Here is a 16,819-nt window from a genome sequence, read left to right as displayed (position 1 = left end):
TGCTATGTAGCCTACATGGGAAGGTATGCAAACAGACATGTATGTTGTAAGGAGGTAAGTACGTGGGCAACTCAGTAATAACAAATGAAGTAGGAAAGCTAATGGGTAGGTAAATAATTAGGAAAACAAATAATGTGAGAGGATACGTAAATTTAGGTAAGGTAGGTGGGTATGAGCATCTCGTCTCTGTAAAGTTACTACCAACTTCAACAGCTTTCTGCTTTACATGAGCTACTACTACTAACAATTTAGTGGTAAGGTATGTTCAGTATGCTTTTCCATTATACTAACAGATTATAACCTTCATTACTTACACGCTAAAAACGTTAAATCTACGAGAAAGAGAGAGAGAGAGAGAGAGAGAGAGAGAGAGAGAGAGAGAGAGAGAGAGAGAGTGAGAGATTCCCAGTGTATAAAAACCAAAAAAAAAAAAAAAAAAGCCAAAGGACCAGTGGAAGGAACACCAATATATTTTCTCCGATCTGAAAAAAAAAAAAAAAAAAAAAAAAAAAAAAATCACCGTAACGAAATGCCAGATGGGAGTAAAGGAAAAAAAAGAAAGCTGATGAATTTTGACACACTAAATTATTTCTTTTACAGGTGTGAGAAAAGAACCGTATCAATGAAATTCGAAATAAGATGTGAAAACAGACGAAACGCTCAACTTTATTGCAATAAAAAAATGACGAAATACAACACGATACGAAAACAGACGAAACGCTCACTTAAAACCCGAACACATAAAAAAAAAAAAAATCCATATCCATAAAAGCGAAAATGTCAGTGATAAATCTGTGCTCCTAAAAAAAAAAAAAAAGACAAAACAATTCAAACTAATTTACTTCCGGTTGCTAAATGTATGTACTTACAAAAAAAAAAAAAAAAAGCAGACTAATTTACTTTCCATACAACTACCAGAAATAATTAAATCTACAAATATAAAAACGCATATTCATGTTATCCCATACTATGAGAAAGATTCATTTTTCTCTCTCTCTCTCTCTCTCTCTCTCTCTCTCACACACACACACAAAACAGTAGACACATTAATTTATTTCCTAAACAGGTGTGAATTAACTACACCTATACCATAAAAAAGTCAACAATTTTTCTTTTTTACTGCTGTGAAAGACCAAATACTAACAAGAGGCCGCATTAATTATTTTTCCGTACATTAAGATCCCTTTCTTAAAATAACAAAAACTAAAACGTGAGTATACAAAAATTACAGTCAATTATCTCCCTCACACGCACCAAAAATATCCCATGGAAATGCATCACAAAACTGTGTGTGTGTGTGTGTGTGTGAATAATAATCTGGCCATCGCCATTTATTTACCCAAGAAAAGATCCTACAACCAAACCAAAACATATAACGAAATCCGAGAGGGTGTTGTGGCGGATGGATAAACAGGCGATGTTTGGAATCTGGTTATAAAAGTTGAGTGGCTGGGAGAGGGTTAAGTGGCATTGCACAAGAGTTTGCAAAATGCCCGCCCGACGTAAATGGCCTGAAGCTGTGCCGGTAATGAATGGCTCGGATCAAAGCTTCAAACTGTTCAACCAAAGAAGGCGCGTGGAAAAAAGTGGTGGGAAAAGATGCCTGGACCCGCCTACATTTTTGATTAACGAGTGGGCGATTACGAGAGAGTTACTGTAATTATTTCACTAGGAGAGGTTGAATAAATAGTTTGGCAGGTAAAAAATATAAATGTTTGTTAGCAGATTAAACCTGTCTGGGGGTAGCAGCAAAACCATCTGGATTTAACAAGAATACTATCGCTTGACAGAAAGTAAACTCGCCTATACTCGTCCTATTCTAAACTGGCCCCGACTTTCATTCTTTTGACGCTTCTTTCACATAGCCCACTGGAAAAAAAAAAAATGCCTCTACATTCTTTCCACAGTACATCTTCGTGACAGGCATCATATTCTAGTGTTAATCACTTACAATAGCTTAGAATTCAAAATGGAGAGATGGCACTTTTAAGCTACGTTGGAGTAAAAGGGATATAGCAGTATAAACAATAAAATCTAACTGAGAACATCGTATTTCAGGACTGGATATCATTATTAACCCCAAAACTACAGTGGATCTCCTAGATTATTAAAATCCCTGACGGTTTTATTTAGAAAGGGACAACTTTTCGAGCTGGAGGGGTTAAATACAAATTTTACTTACTCCTTCACTATTTAAAAAAAAATCGAAAACCTTGAATAACATCGCTTGGTCGTAATTTACATTAAAATAAAAAATACATCAGTTCGAAGGGGCCAAAAGAGTAACCATAACACGAACTGAACGAAAATAAACAAAAGTCGGAGCTACACCTCAACAACAACAACAAATAATAAGAGTTGAAACTAGAAGCAAAAACACTGGGAACGAGCAACACTGGAAGTAACGTGAGAGAGAGAGAGAGAGAGAGAGAGAGAGAGAGAGAGAGAGAGAGAGAGAGAGAGAGAGAGAGAGAGAGAGAGACCATTCAAAACATGAACAGCAGGGTGTGACAAAGATGTAAACACCGATCTTCTTAGCGTTATGTAACATTTGTCTCTCTCTCTCTCTCTCTCTGAAGAAAAAAGTTGCATCAGATAACACACATTCTGTCTTTCTCCCCATTTTTTCCGTCGCTTCCCATCTTCCTCCTAACTGCTCTCTCTCTCTCTCTCTCTCTCTCTCTCTCTCTCCCCTCCTGGAGTTTTTCTATGGTTCGTTTTTAGTTTTTTTTTTCTTTCTCCCCACTTCGTCGCTTTCATCTACCTTCCCTAATCCTCTCTCTCTCTCTCTCTCTCTCTCTCTCTCTCAGCCACACTGAATACTTTCCCCATTATTTTTACTTATATTTTCTATTACCTGCTACCCTCTCCCTACCTATCTACCTATCAATCTATCTATCTACATTACTCGTCCACCCACCTTTATCTCTAATATTTACCTATCTCACTAACTAACTATCCATCTATCTACCCACCTATCTATGCATCTATCTCTCAACCTATCTATCCATCTATCTATTTACCTATCTACCTGCCTTAAAGCCTTTCACGATTTCTCCCACGTTCATATTCTCTCAAGGTACCATCAATGACATCCACATACAGTCTGTCTCTCTCGTAAATAATTTCCACATACACCTCTCATCTTATATACACCAAAGGCCCTCTAAGCCTATTGTATACCCGTGCGTGAGGGAATGGGTGGGGGCGGATCACTTCTCCAGTCTGGGAAGGTGGTGTTCCTCGTCCCCATGGATCACCTCAGGCCCCATAAAACACGACTTGAACACGTACATACATACATATATATTCGTATACTCTCTCGTCAACAACTTTCGCAATCCGACACATTTTTATTTTTCTCACAACTTCCGTTTTTCCCTTCCCCCATCCCTCCCCCCTTTCTCTCTCTCTCTCTCTCTCCCAATTTCATCCCGGCTGTCACCTCCACTCTTCCTTTGTCCATCCCAATGTTCCTTCCTTCCTTCCTGCGAGTCACGTCCCTCTCTTAAATTTTCTTCTTCCTTTCTTCTTCTTTATCTTCTTTCTTCCTAGTCCTCCTCCTTTTTTTTAGCATTCTCTTCCTTTTCCAGCTGCTTTATCCTTCACTTTCCTTCCTGTTATCGTTCACTGTTTCTCCCTCCTTTAATTTCCTTCCATTCATCTTCCTTGTTTATTAATTTCCTTGCATTGTTTTCATTTACACTTCTTGTTCCTTCCTTTCTATCATCTTACGTTACTCCCCTCTATAGTGATTTTATTTCTTCGTCTTTTCATTGTCTTTTAATTATGCTTTATTTCTTTTTAGTCTATTATTGGCTCTCCCTTTTTTTTTTCTTTTTTTTTAATAAAACGGCATTTCGTCCCTCCTATTTATATATTTCCCTTCTTTTCCATATTTTCAACATTTATCATTTCTTTGACACTCAACACTTCTCTTGCAATAACGCTTCATTACGTGTTCCCTCCTTAATATATATTTTTCATGTTTTTTCTCCTACTTCTCCTTTATCGCTTTCCTTATTACTTACGTCTTCGCACTCTCTCTGTTTCCCAGCCTCTTGTTACTTATTTACTTCACTCTCCTTACAATCTCTAATTACCTGTCCTCTCCTCCCAACCAGATTTCCTTCCCCTTTTCTACTATTTACTTTTCCTTTTTTTTCCTTCCTTATCTACCCCTTTCAAACTCTTATTTATGCTGCTTACTTTATAATTCACTAATGAAATGAATCACCATCAATTTCTTTTCTTTCTCCTTCATACATTTTCATCGTCATCTCTGATTTATCTTTCCGTATATCTCATTTCCACCTTCTCTCTACCTTATTCGAATAAATTTCTCACTCCTTCCCTTTTCGTATAATATCATTCCCTATTCCTTCTCCTCCTCCCCCCCTTCCTCCCTCCCTCCCTCCCTCCTTCCAACATCAATCCTTCTCACTCTTCTTCCTTTTACTTATCTCTCCTTCTCCCCCCTCCTTTCCCCTTTTTCTCCCCTCGTGGATTCCTCCAGTCTCTCTCATTCCCTCCTCTCTTTCCTCCTTCTCTCCATCTCCTGTCCTTCACATCCTTCCTCCTCCAACTTAAATCTCAGTCCTTCCTCCATTTCTCTCTCTCTCTCTCTCTCTCTCTCTCTCTCTCTCCATCCAATCTTCTATCCTTATGCCACTTCATCATCCCCCCCTCCTCTCTCTCTCTCTCTAACCGCTTTTCTCTACGTCACTCCATCATCCCCCCTCCCCCCGTCTCTCCATCCAATCTTCTCTCCGTATGCTACTCCATCATCCCCCCTCCCCCCTCCTCTCTCTCTCTCTCTCTCTCTCTCTCTCTCTCTCTCTCACCCCTTAGCGAGCCACAGGTGGTCACCCTTGCCTTAATGGAGTCGGGAAGGGAGCAAGTTGAACAAGTTTGTGGAGTGTCGGTGTTCGGGCCCTAAAGGGAGGGGAGGGGGGAGGAGAGAGAGAGAGAGAGAGAGAGAGAGAGAGAGAGAGAGAGAGAGAGAGAGAGAGAGAGAGAGAGAGAGAGAAGGAAGAGTAGTGAGGGAGGGTAAGAAGATGAAAGGAAGGAAAGCATGAAAAAAAGGAAGGAAAAAGGAGGGAAGGGTTGTAAGAGGGGAAGAGAAAACGGGTACGAATAAGATCAAGAAGGGAGGAAGGGAAAGAAGTTGAGTAGGAGAAAGGGAGGGAGAGTAGGAGAAAGGGAGGGATGGAGTGAGAATGAAGGGTGAAAGACTGTGCACAGCTAGACAGAAAAGGGGAAAAAAATGGGGGAAGTGGAAAGGAGGAAAAGAAAGGAGGGCGAATAAGAAGGATGGGAGGGTAAACTGAAGGGAGAGACGACGGAAGGGGAGGTAATAAGAATGGAGGAACGAAGACGGGGAGGGTAAGTGGAAGGGAGAGAGGAGGGAAGCAGGGTAAAAGGGAGAGGAAGAGGTGGAGGGTGATAAGGAGAAAAGGATGAAAGGAGGGTAGGAAGGGCGTGCAGAGAGAGAGCTGTAGAGAAAATATGGAGAGAAAGGTAAGGGAAAGAAAGGGATAGGAGGAAAAAGCAAGGAGAATGAAATGAAGGAACAGAGGAAGGGAAAGTGAAGAAACAAATGAGATGGAAAAGGAGGGTCAGGTTGAAAGGAAGAGAGGCAAAAAAAGAGGAACAGAGGAAACTAAAAGAAGAGGAAGGAAAAAGGGAGGGAGGGGATAAATAAGGGATGGAAAGGAAGAGGGACATTTTATGGAAAGGGCGGGGGGAGGGAGAAAGGAAAAGAGGTGGAGGGATGCACAGACGAGGAAAAATACGTAAAATGGAGGGAGTGGAATGTCACAGAAAATTGGTGAGCCTGACCATGGAGGGACGGAGGGAAGGAGAAGGGAGGGAGGAGGGATGGTGAAGGGACAGAGGAGGGAAGAAGATGGGAGGGAGGGAGGAGAGAAAGACGAAAAGGGTTAGGGAAAAAACAGAAAGACGGGCATGGAGGAATAAGAGAAAGAAGATGATGGAAAAGGAGGGAGAACTGCGAAGAAGGAAGGAGAGAAATAGGAGAGAGGGAAGGACAAAGAGAAGGAAAAGTACAAAAGAAAGAAGACGGAAAAGGAGGAAAGAGGGAAGGAGGGTAGGAGAGGGGAAGAAGAGAAAGAGGAAATGCGTGGAAGAAATAGGGAAAGGAAAGGAGGAAAGAAGGGACGAAGATGACAAAGATAATAGAGAAAGATGAAAAGAAAAAAAAAAATTCGAAACTGGGATACAGGAATGAGAGAGAGAGAGAGAGAGAGAGAGAGACAGTACTGTATACTCGTAAATAAAGAAAAAGTCAAGGGATGGGTTACGAATATTGCAAAAGGGAACGATAGTGCAGTGTGTGTGTGTGTGTGTGTGTGTGTGTGTGTGTGTGTGTGTGTGTGTGTGTGTGTGTGTGTGTGTGTGTGTGTGTGTGTGTGAGAGAGAGAGAGAGAGAGAGAGAGAGAGAGAGAGAGAGAGAGAGAGAGAGAGAGAGAGATTTATAGGATTATGGAGAAGGAAAAAGAAGAATTAAGAAAGAAATGGAGGAGAAGCGGCAAAAGGATTTACAAGAGAACGAAAATAAAAGGAGACAAAAGAATGATAAACAAAGAACGTGCAGCAAGGGAAGCATGAATGAAAAAAAAAAAAAACACAAAAAAGGATGAAAATACGAAAAACTAGAAAAAGAAAATGTTGCCAGAGAAAAATAACGTAAAAAGAACTAAGAGGAAGGAAAAGGGAGATTATAATTAAAAGGGGCGATTGGGAGGGAAGCGGGAAGAGAGAGAGAGAGAGAGAGAGAGAGAGAGAGAGAGAGAGAGAGAGAGAGAGAGAGAGAGAGAAGAAATGATTAGAGGAAATACAAGAGAACAGAGGTGGAAGAATCAGGGAGAGAAACGGATGAAAAAAGGAGACGAAGAGAAAGAGAAAAAGCGATGAGAATGCTGAGGGAAGGAAAAGGATGGAAGAGGAAAAAGAGAAAATGAATAAATAACGAAGAGGCGGAAAGGAAAGAAGGACAAAGACTGAAAAGGAGGGATACCAGAAAAAATGAAGGACGATAAAAAGGCCACAGATATAGAAGAAACAAAAAGATAAACACTGTAATTTCTCTCTCTCTCTCTCTCTCTCCAGCTTCTCCTTCCAACCTATCTCGCTGCAGTCGCTCCAATCCTCAGCTCTCTCTCATGGCTCTCTTGTCCACTCACTGTTGGCTCTCTTGTCCACTCACTGTATCACTTGGCTCTCTCTCTCTCTCTTTCTCTCTCTCTCTCTCTCGCTTTTCATTTTTCCTTAGCTCCTTCAGTTCTCTTTTCTTCCTTAATTCAGCCATTCTTTCGTTTTTCCTTTACCCTTCTTTCTCCTCCACTTCTTCTTCCCTTCCTTCCTTTATCCTTTTTTCTTCTATTACCTCACCTTTTGTCCTTTACCCCTACTTCGTTCTTTCGCCTCACCCTCCTTCTTTCACCCCAACTTTTTTCCGTCCTTCAACCTTCTTCCCTCCTTCACCCCACCTTCATTCACCACCTTCCTTCCCTCACCCCTGTTTTCTTCCTTCATTCATTTACTTCTTCATCGTTACTTCACCCCACCTTCCTTCCTCATCCCTGTTTCCATCAGTCTCATCTCACTTCTTATATCCTCCCTTTACGCACCCTCCCTAACTTCATTCCCCTCACCTGGAGCCACGTCGTGATGGTGTGACGGGGCGAGATGGAAGGAAGAATATAGAGAAGTCTGGGAATTGTCTCACGTCTCTCTCTCCTACACCTTCCACTTCCTCTCCACATTCAGATGCCAGGTCTAGCTATCTACCCTACCTTCACTCTCTCTATCCTCGTCCCTATATCCTCCCTTCCATCATCTCTCTGCCTTTCCTTCCTTCAATCTTTCCATTAATTCTTCCAACCCACTTCTTTCCATCGACCCCACAGCCTTCACTTCCTTCTTTTCCAATCTATTTTCTCCCTTCCCCCCCAACTTGCCTCCCTTCCTACATTTTTTCTCTTTTCTTCCCCTCACCTGGAGCCACGTCGTGAGGGTGTGACAGTGCGGGATGGAAAGAAGAACCTGGAGAAGTCTGGGAACTGCCTGGGGTGCCTCCCTCCCACACCCATGCCCTCCCCTTCATCGTCAGGAACCAAGTCTCTCTTCACTCGTCGTCTCTCAACCTGCTGCTCAGACCACAACACCTGTAAACAGAAATACGGAGTGTCAATCGTCATAATCATCATCATCATCAGTAAGGTCATCATTATTATCATCATCGCCGTCAGTATCATCGTTGTCATCATCGTCATTTCCACCATCATCGTCATCATTACTGTAGTGAAAGACGCAAGCTGATACTGCATCACTACCACGTTACACTCACCTCTTGCAACAAGTAACAACAACTACAACAATAATCCATCCATCATCCAATCCTACGTTGCCCCATGAGGAGCGTAGGAGCCCGGGGCTAGGCAGTTGGTCCTGACATTTAAGATGAGAGTGACCAACCTCACTCATCCCTGAGTGGTATTACGTGAGCAGTAACCCCAACCATCCCTTGGATATAAACCTTCATCGGCTCAATCCGACTGGAGCACAATAATTACCCACTAAACCACCAGGCGCCAAAATTTGGTTATATGGTTACCACCCAGCGTAGTAAATAGTTTCCTGGTGTACAGGAAACCATTTGGCTTGTCATTCAGTGGAGAGTCACCCATAGGCAGAAGGAAATGGAAAGGATGAAGGAATGAAAGACAGAGGGAGTGTAAAGTCACCCGTAGGCAGAAGGATGAGGAAAGAATGAAGGAAAGAAAGATAGAAGATGGAAGGAAAGAAGGATGGAGGAGAGGACAGGGCAGACACCCGAGAGCAGCACTACACTGAGTGAGTGGATGGTGAGCGCAATAAATAATAATTATGATTGGTGGAGGCGCTCACCATCCACTCACTCGATGCTGTGCTGCTCTCAGCCACCTTCCCTTTCCTTTCTTGCTTCCTTCTTTCCATCTTTCCTTCTCTGTCTTTCTTTCCTTCATTCATTCCTCTTCATTCTGTCTACGGTGACTCTAAACTAAGTGACAGGCCAAATGGTGACCTTGATTTTGACCTTTAAAGGTCATTCAATTACCTCCAAAATTTAATCACTTTCTTTTGGGACCAGTGTCCACATATCCTGAAAGTTTCAAGTAATTTAATTCAGGCGTTTTACCGTAATGCTGCTAAGAAACAAACAAACAAGCTCGACCAAAAACAATATCTCGGCGGACTCCGTCCGGGTGAAGTAATAAATAAAACACATAAATAATTGTCCTGAACTAGACCAGGGTCAAATCATCACCCATGGGGCATTACGGAACGAGGATAATGATACATGGCACAGTATACGGAAGTTAACTACTACTGGGCTTACTTTCCGTTCATTATTTATATTGTTGTACCTTCACGAAAAATTAAATAAGTGAAATTTAACATCTCACCAGCTGTTCCTTGTCCGCTTCAACACAATGACGCTTTTATTGAGTATTGTTACCGCCGAACGATTTCCTCAGCTCTTGAAAAGCCCTCTTTGTGACAACGGATAGAAAACTATCTCCATTAACATCTCTACAACCAAACACACACACACACACACACACACACACACAATAAATAAGCATACACACAATACACAACCCAGAACTGATAAGCATACACACTAAGTATACACCTTTGCATTTATATGAATCACCACGTCTCACACAGACAGAATATAAACAAAGAAAGGAAATGCTGATGTTAAAGTCACGAGCTGAATCCCTCCTTGTTATTGGGTAAAGTTTAAGGATCAGAGTTTTATGCCACTGTTTAGTTTTGCATCCAGCCTACCGTCACGTCATTACAAACTCCTGCTAATGGCATTGCACCAAGTTTACATGAGTTTTGTTCCGCTTATTACAATATGCCGTTAGTAGGTTGGCGTATAATTGAATTCATGGAGTGTTGAAACGGGCTTGTTAGCACGGGTTATGAGTGGGAGGAAATAATAAGAGCGCGCGCGGGTACAAACACACACACACACACACACACACACACAATAGGAGTATCAGGGGTGGCATCTCCGGGAGGCACCATCACTTTCTTGCCTATATTTCCCCCGGGAGGATGCGGCGAGGCGTGGGCGTGGGAGGCGAGGAAGGGGCTGGGTGTGTGAAGTGGGGTGGCGGAGGAGAGTCAATATGTGTAGCTCTCCAGCCACGACTACATTCCTGCCACCCAATGGTCCACGCTCGGGCTAATCTTCCCCAAGCACGGTACATAAAGACCCGTATTCCTTGGGACTCTACCACAGTCTCCTCACTATATTCGGTCTGTTTTCAAATGACGGAACTGGGCCTTTTTGTCAACTCAATTACCAAGTTGTGGTGGCGTGAAATTCTATGAGTCTTGGTTATGAAGAAGGAATAAGTCTCCTTGGTATCTAGTCAAATCACTCTCTAATTGGATTAATTTCTGTATATGGTGTGTTAGTACTGTCGTCAGCTGAGGACCCCCACTACCACTTCTTCCTTCCAGAATTATTCGTATACCTGCCGCTATTATGATATGTCAACATCATAAAACAAGGGAATATCAATATGCATTTGACCTTACAAAATAAATCCCTACGAAAGAGGTGCCAGGAAGCCTCCTATACTTTTACGAGAATGCGGTCACTATCTACTGCCAGACGCCGCATCCTGCAAGGGGTGGCTTCGACAAAAGGATCTCCACATATTTCTCTCCCTACTCAGTATCAACTCCCTCCACACGAAACAGTCCTCCTTTACACAAACATACAGTGTCAAATATCAAACTGCATTCGCCTCCGCCGTCTCTTTCTCACTGTTTGATTCACAGATGCTGGAACAATACGATACATGGCGGACTAAGGTACACACAATTACCCACAGATGAACGACAAAATGCACCTCAATCCATCACACTGATGCGTCTATTAATCCAGCCATGAAAGCGATGCAGGAGAGGAGAACGTACTTTGACTGACTGTACTCCATTATCTTGCCTCCCTATCTCGTTCTTTGTCCTCCTTCCCAACCCACTCTCACAAAGCCGAATTCAAGGTAGCAGAGGAAACTTTGTAGTAGCTCTTCTTTTGCGATTTATTTTGTTACACCGATACCATCTTCGATTATATTCTTACTGTATATCCCTTGCATCGACACAGTTTGCCTTAGAAAACGTTGAAGAGAATAAAAACGAGTGTCCTAATATGCAAAACAAATAACTGTGGAGGATGTGTTACGAAATCTCCAAAGCCAGTTATAATACGACACTCTTCGTTACGTTTCCATGGTGGTACCACGACGACAGACCCTTTCTTGTATGAATGAAATGGTCTGACGCTATCAAAAGATAAATTAAATAAATAAAATATATAAATAATAAACACATAAATGAGTCAATAAACTGGGGGCAACTGATACAGATTAAACACACTTACGCAAATAAAGACTTTTCTGTAGTCTATTCACATCTAATCATCCATAACTGAATAAAACTGTCAAAGGGCTGCAAGAATAAGAAACGAGGCCATTGTGGAGAACAGTTTAATCTTCTCTAAGCACGTAAGGTTCTATAGCCAACTCTCTTCAACTTTAATATATTCTCAAGAAGCCGGATAAAATAGCCTTGGGGACCTTAGAAATGTACCGTATATAAAAAGGAGGCCATTGTAGTTAACAGATTAATTTTCCTTAGGCACAAAAATTTTCCTCAATAGGCAACTCTAGAACCTAAAACTCAATAAATCTGAATGAAAGGCTAACATTAACCCCTTCAATACGATGACGGTTTTCATCTCATTCCTGCCATATTCACAAAACTTTTTTAACCTAGGAGTGACTTGACGAAAGCGAAGGGGAAAAAAATAGCCTTTAAAAATTCTTGAACTTGGGCGTCAACTTCTCTATTTTATTTTGGTTAAGAGAGACGATTTTACACGACCTGGGAAACTCTCGAGGCTTGTGGGTTAACCTCCTCAGTATATGGTATTTTGGAGGCTGAGTAAAACCGTCTGGAGAACACAGGAATAAACTAGAGAGAGAGAGAGAGAGAGAGAGAGAGAGTCATCGTAGTGAGCACCTTACTACAGAGCATGTCAAAAAAAAATAATAATCGCAGCAAACACAGTAAGAGTTGCAAAGCACGTAAAAAAAAATCGTGGTGAACACATTAACCGTTCCTGAATAAAAAGCTAAAAAAAAAATAAAAGGAAAGGTCATCGCAGTGGGGAGATTAATCTTTGCAAACCAGGCAGCGGCTCATTTCCATCCAACATAAATCTGGTGGCAATGTCGGGTAAGTGGGTAAAAATATCCCTTGCTATTCTGGGTGGGTCTGTCCGCCATATGCTGGGATTAAGGGCCGTTTTCACAGTCGTCCCCAGTGCAGTCCCGAACAGCCTACTCGCCTCCGAACGCACGTTTTCGTTTTCACAGTCGCCCACAACCAGCCTTCCGAGGCCTCTGTTGGGGACGGCATTCGGGACGGCCCGAACAAATTACTGGAACATTCTTGGGGGGCCTGCAGCCTCCCCAACAGACAGTCCCGAAAGTAAAAAAGTAAAAGAATAATTACATGTTTCATATTTTCATTATCATTTCAATATTATATACCCAATATAATATTTCTGGTGTAAAACACACACCCGATATTGAAAAAATATATATGTTTGTGTATTTTTATGACTCTTTCTACTACGTATCCGAATTATACCCTTTCGCAGACAGGTGGAGGCTCCTCAACAAACGGACCGGAAAGAAATACGAGAATCGTTGTCTAATGCATATTTTTCATGAAAATTCTAATATCTGATGCCCGATGTAAAAGTTGATGTAGCTAACACCCCGTTTAGAAAAGAAAATGTTCATGTATTAATAGTATATCCGTTAATAAACCACATCACTCATTAGACGTTATACATGTTGCTTCATGGTTATTTTTACTTAAGCCTTTTTTACAATACTTATGGATTCAGATTACTTCCGATTTCAAGTAGAAGCGTGGTGAGGGTGCCGTTAGTTAGCTCTTCATTCCGATGACGTTTCCTATTCGTTATTTTTGCTGCATTCTTACGAATATCATCACTCCTGAATATATTAGTAAGAACTGTGTGAAGTGGATGTTCCAGCCATGTTATTCATCACATTCATTACATTCCAATTTCTAAATATTCTCTACATATGGAAAGTGTTTTCGCCACCCAGAACTACCAACCCTACCGCATCAACACGGGCAGACGTCCCCACGTTAGTAAGCTCCCGAAAGCCATTCGGAGCGACTGTGAAATCCAAAGGTGCTTTTGGTTCGGGCCCGACACACGTTCGGGCCCAAAAGGTTAGGGACGACTGTGAAAACGGCCCTAAATACTGGGCTGGCTCACACATCCCCCCACCTGTGTGCCAGTTCTAACACCATCATCTTTAGACCCAGCCTGAAATGGAAATACAAACACCAGTTTTATTCATCAACATTCTTTTTAGACAAATCTCTATACCACAGCTGAAACGGAACTACAAACTATTTTCTTTTCTCCCTATAGGAAAATATATAAATCTCGTGGGTAATGGAATAGTGGCTCCGACACACACACACACACACACACACACACACACACACACACACACACACCGCTCGCTGGCGCAGTGGTAACGTTCTCGCTTGCCATCTGGTAGACGGGAGTTCGCGCCTCGCTCAGGTTGCGAAAAGTTTCACTGAAGAAGTGGGTGGTTACTGTCCCCCTTGAGCAAGGGGACGGGTGTGTGGGTGTGTGAAGGTCACAGCCTTGCCCTTAGATCGGACTATATGAGCTCTCAGCTCCCTTCCGGGAGGGTAAAATGCTGACGATCACGACCATCAAGTGATCCTGACCGACCCGGTGAATTACACACACACGAGTATAACGTCATATTTTGAAACGACCAAAAAACGGAAGAGAAACTGGGACAACCCCTTAATGCTGAAGCTGTTAAGCACATCGGCATCACCATCATCACCTTGGGTTAATCCACGGAAGAACGATCCCCTATCCAATCTTTCTTCACTTCGGCAGCATTCATGTTCCACCTAGTTCAATTAAATTTATTAATTGCATTTTTCTATTCCGTTCTCAGTCTACTTCTTCCTCACACCCCATCTCTGGCTGTCACTAAGTTTGTCTCTGTTCTCTCCTACGAAAGACCTGTTCTGCCCTAGTTCATTTCTGCTCTACTAGTGTTTATATCTACCACTTTCTTCTATCACTGTTGCCTAAGGAAATGCTTTCTTTCCCTCTCCACACGCTTCACGCTGTTAACATAATTTACTAGATTCAATGGGCCGTGTACTCGAGGCCGTAAGAGGAGTCTAGCACCACTCCCTGGGCGGTTTTTTAGGTATAATAGCACCCCACAGGTTATATATCATTTTAATATCGACCAGGTTTGCATAAATAACATACATGAGAATATGTACGTGGCAAATGATGAAATAATAACTAAGAATAGGTGGTAGTGAATCTCATATGGCCATATCAATAATTATCTACAGCATGTTATCAGGGAAAAAGTGATCCACAATTTTCTTTCTTTTTTCATTCCTTTTCTTTTTTTTATGCCACAGTCAGAAAAATATCAGCCAATATTTGTGTGGGACGGAAGGGCAGTGGTCCAAAAAATACAATACGATAACTATACCGTACAATCTGCAACGTGACACGAAAATACATATACAGACATTTATGAATTTTGTAACAAGAAATTACAGACACTTTAAAACATGAAACATAAAACTGACTTTGAAACGAACGATGAATAAACAGCATAAATCAACATCTACAAATTTTGAGGCATAAAAGAGGTATCTAAAACTTCTGAAAAAAATGATACTAAATACTTTGAAACATGAAACTATATTATCAGCATCATTAAGGCACGATCTAAAACAAAACACAAAATTACATAATGGTACCGACATAAAACTCTCCCATGTTTCTACCTGAACACACTCCTGCATTACGAAACGAGTTCAACGCCTCCTCCCCCGTGAAACCTGAAAACAGTAACATCGACATCTATACGACACACTGAAACACGAAACTCCCCCAGTGAAGCATGAAAGGACAACAGCACTATCGACATTTACAAATTACATTTTGGCAGATGAAACTCAAAAATGAAACAAAAACCATGATGAAACAAAAGCAGCGACCCCCGAGAGAGATCTGACATGGGGGCTAGGACATGCAGCGGTGCGTCCATCAATCACATGCAATGGCAGATACAGGAGAAGTCATTAATACGGACATGATCGCTTATTGCAATTAGTCAGTTGGCGCTGGAAATGTCACCCTGTCTGTCTGCCTGTCTGTCCGTCTGTTTGCTCTCTCTCTCTCTCTCTCTCTCTCTCTCTCTCTCTCTCTCTCTCTCATCAGTCAAATACAATGTCATTACAGAAGTCATTACTGCTACCTTCAATCACTATAAGAGCCGTCACTCCCTTCGTTACTCACCCCCCCCCCTCTCTCTCTTCTGTTATCCTTGTATCTCTCTGTCTGTGTCTTTGATTCACCCCTTCTCTCCTCTTCTACGTCTCTTTAGTTGTCTCCCTCCCTCACACCAGCCCACCATTTTCCCAGATGTCTCCCTCGTCCCTTCTTTCCTTTCTCTCTCTCTCTCTCTCTCTCTCTCTCTCTCTCTCTCTCTCTCTCTCTCTCTCTCTCGTGCCTTATCTATCTATCCATTCATCTTTATTTCTCCCTCTATCTTCTTCTATCTATTTATCAATCTACCCCAGCTCCGCCACTCACCAACATCGACGTCCTTGACTCAACTCCCAAGGCAACTCTATCCTTACAAATCTCCTTCGCTCTTTCCAGCACTCGTCTTACCAACCCCCCCTCTCCCCCCCCCTCCACTGAAAATCCTCTCTTCCACCCTCTTTACTCATCCACCCTTATTCTCCATCCACTCTGCCTTTTTTCAATCTCCCCACTTCTCATTCTCCACCACGCACTCTCTTTACCAACCTCATTCTTTCATTTCTTCTCTCCTCTACTCTCACTGTCCACTCATTCACCATTCACTCTTCGTACCTCCTTCATTCTCCATCCTCACTCTCCATTCAGCTATTGTTTTTCATTTACCTTCCCCATCACTCTCACTCTCCATCCGCTCTTCCTGCTTCTCTCATTCTTCATCCACTCTTTCTCCACACATTCTTATGCTCCGTTAAGTCTCGCCACCACTCTTATCCTCCATCCACTCTCATCATTATCATTTTGTATCCATTCTCCTCTCAACTCCTTCTCCATCCACCCTCCCCACCACTCTCAATCTCCATCAACTTTCCACAGTCATTCCCCCATCCACTGCCTTTCTCCATCCACTCAATCGACTAATATCATTCTCCCATCCACTCTCAATTTGTATCTATTCTCTTCCCTCTCCCATTCTCCATCTACTCTCTCCACCACCCTCCTTCCCCTTTCATCCTCTTCACCATCATCACCCTCTCCATCGTACATCAATCTCTGGCAATTTCTCCATCCTCACCAAACAATCACTAGTCTTTATCTCCTCTCTCTATCACCCGTCTTCCCCATTAATCCTCTCCACCACTCTCTCTCTCTCTCTCTCTCTCTCTCTCTCTCTCTCACACACACACACATACACACGAGCACGCGAATAAAACATTGACCCATAATATCAAACTTTCTCTCTCTCTCTCTCTCTCTCTCTCTCTCTCACACACACACACACACACACACACACACACACACACACACACACACACACACACACACGAATAA

At 42.3% G+C, this 16,819-nt stretch overlaps 1 protein-coding gene across 1 annotated transcript in view; it reads right to left on the bottom strand.

The window, feature by feature from the left end:
• Nucleotides 1–16,819, bottom strand: part of LOC145393552 (furin-like protease 2) — a 758,736-nt gene that overhangs the window by 254,205 nt on the left and 487,712 nt on the right. The window contains exon 3 of the mRNA XM_080267702.1: nt 8,020–8,189. Within this exon, the coding sequence (XP_080123828.1) occupies nt 8,020–8,189 (170 nt within the window). The remainder of the gene's footprint in view (nt 1–8,019; nt 8,190–16,819) is intronic.

Source organism: Coenobita brevimanus, chromosome 24 (assembly GCF_032717465.1).
Source record: "Coenobita brevimanus isolate Jiangsu-jjx chromosome 24, ASM3271746v2, whole genome shotgun sequence".
NCBI classification, from domain to species: domain Eukaryota; kingdom Metazoa; phylum Arthropoda; class Malacostraca; order Decapoda; family Coenobitidae; genus Coenobita; species Coenobita brevimanus.
The sequence above is the reverse complement of the archived record's forward strand: the minus strand, read 5'-3'. Positions and strand labels throughout refer to the sequence as shown.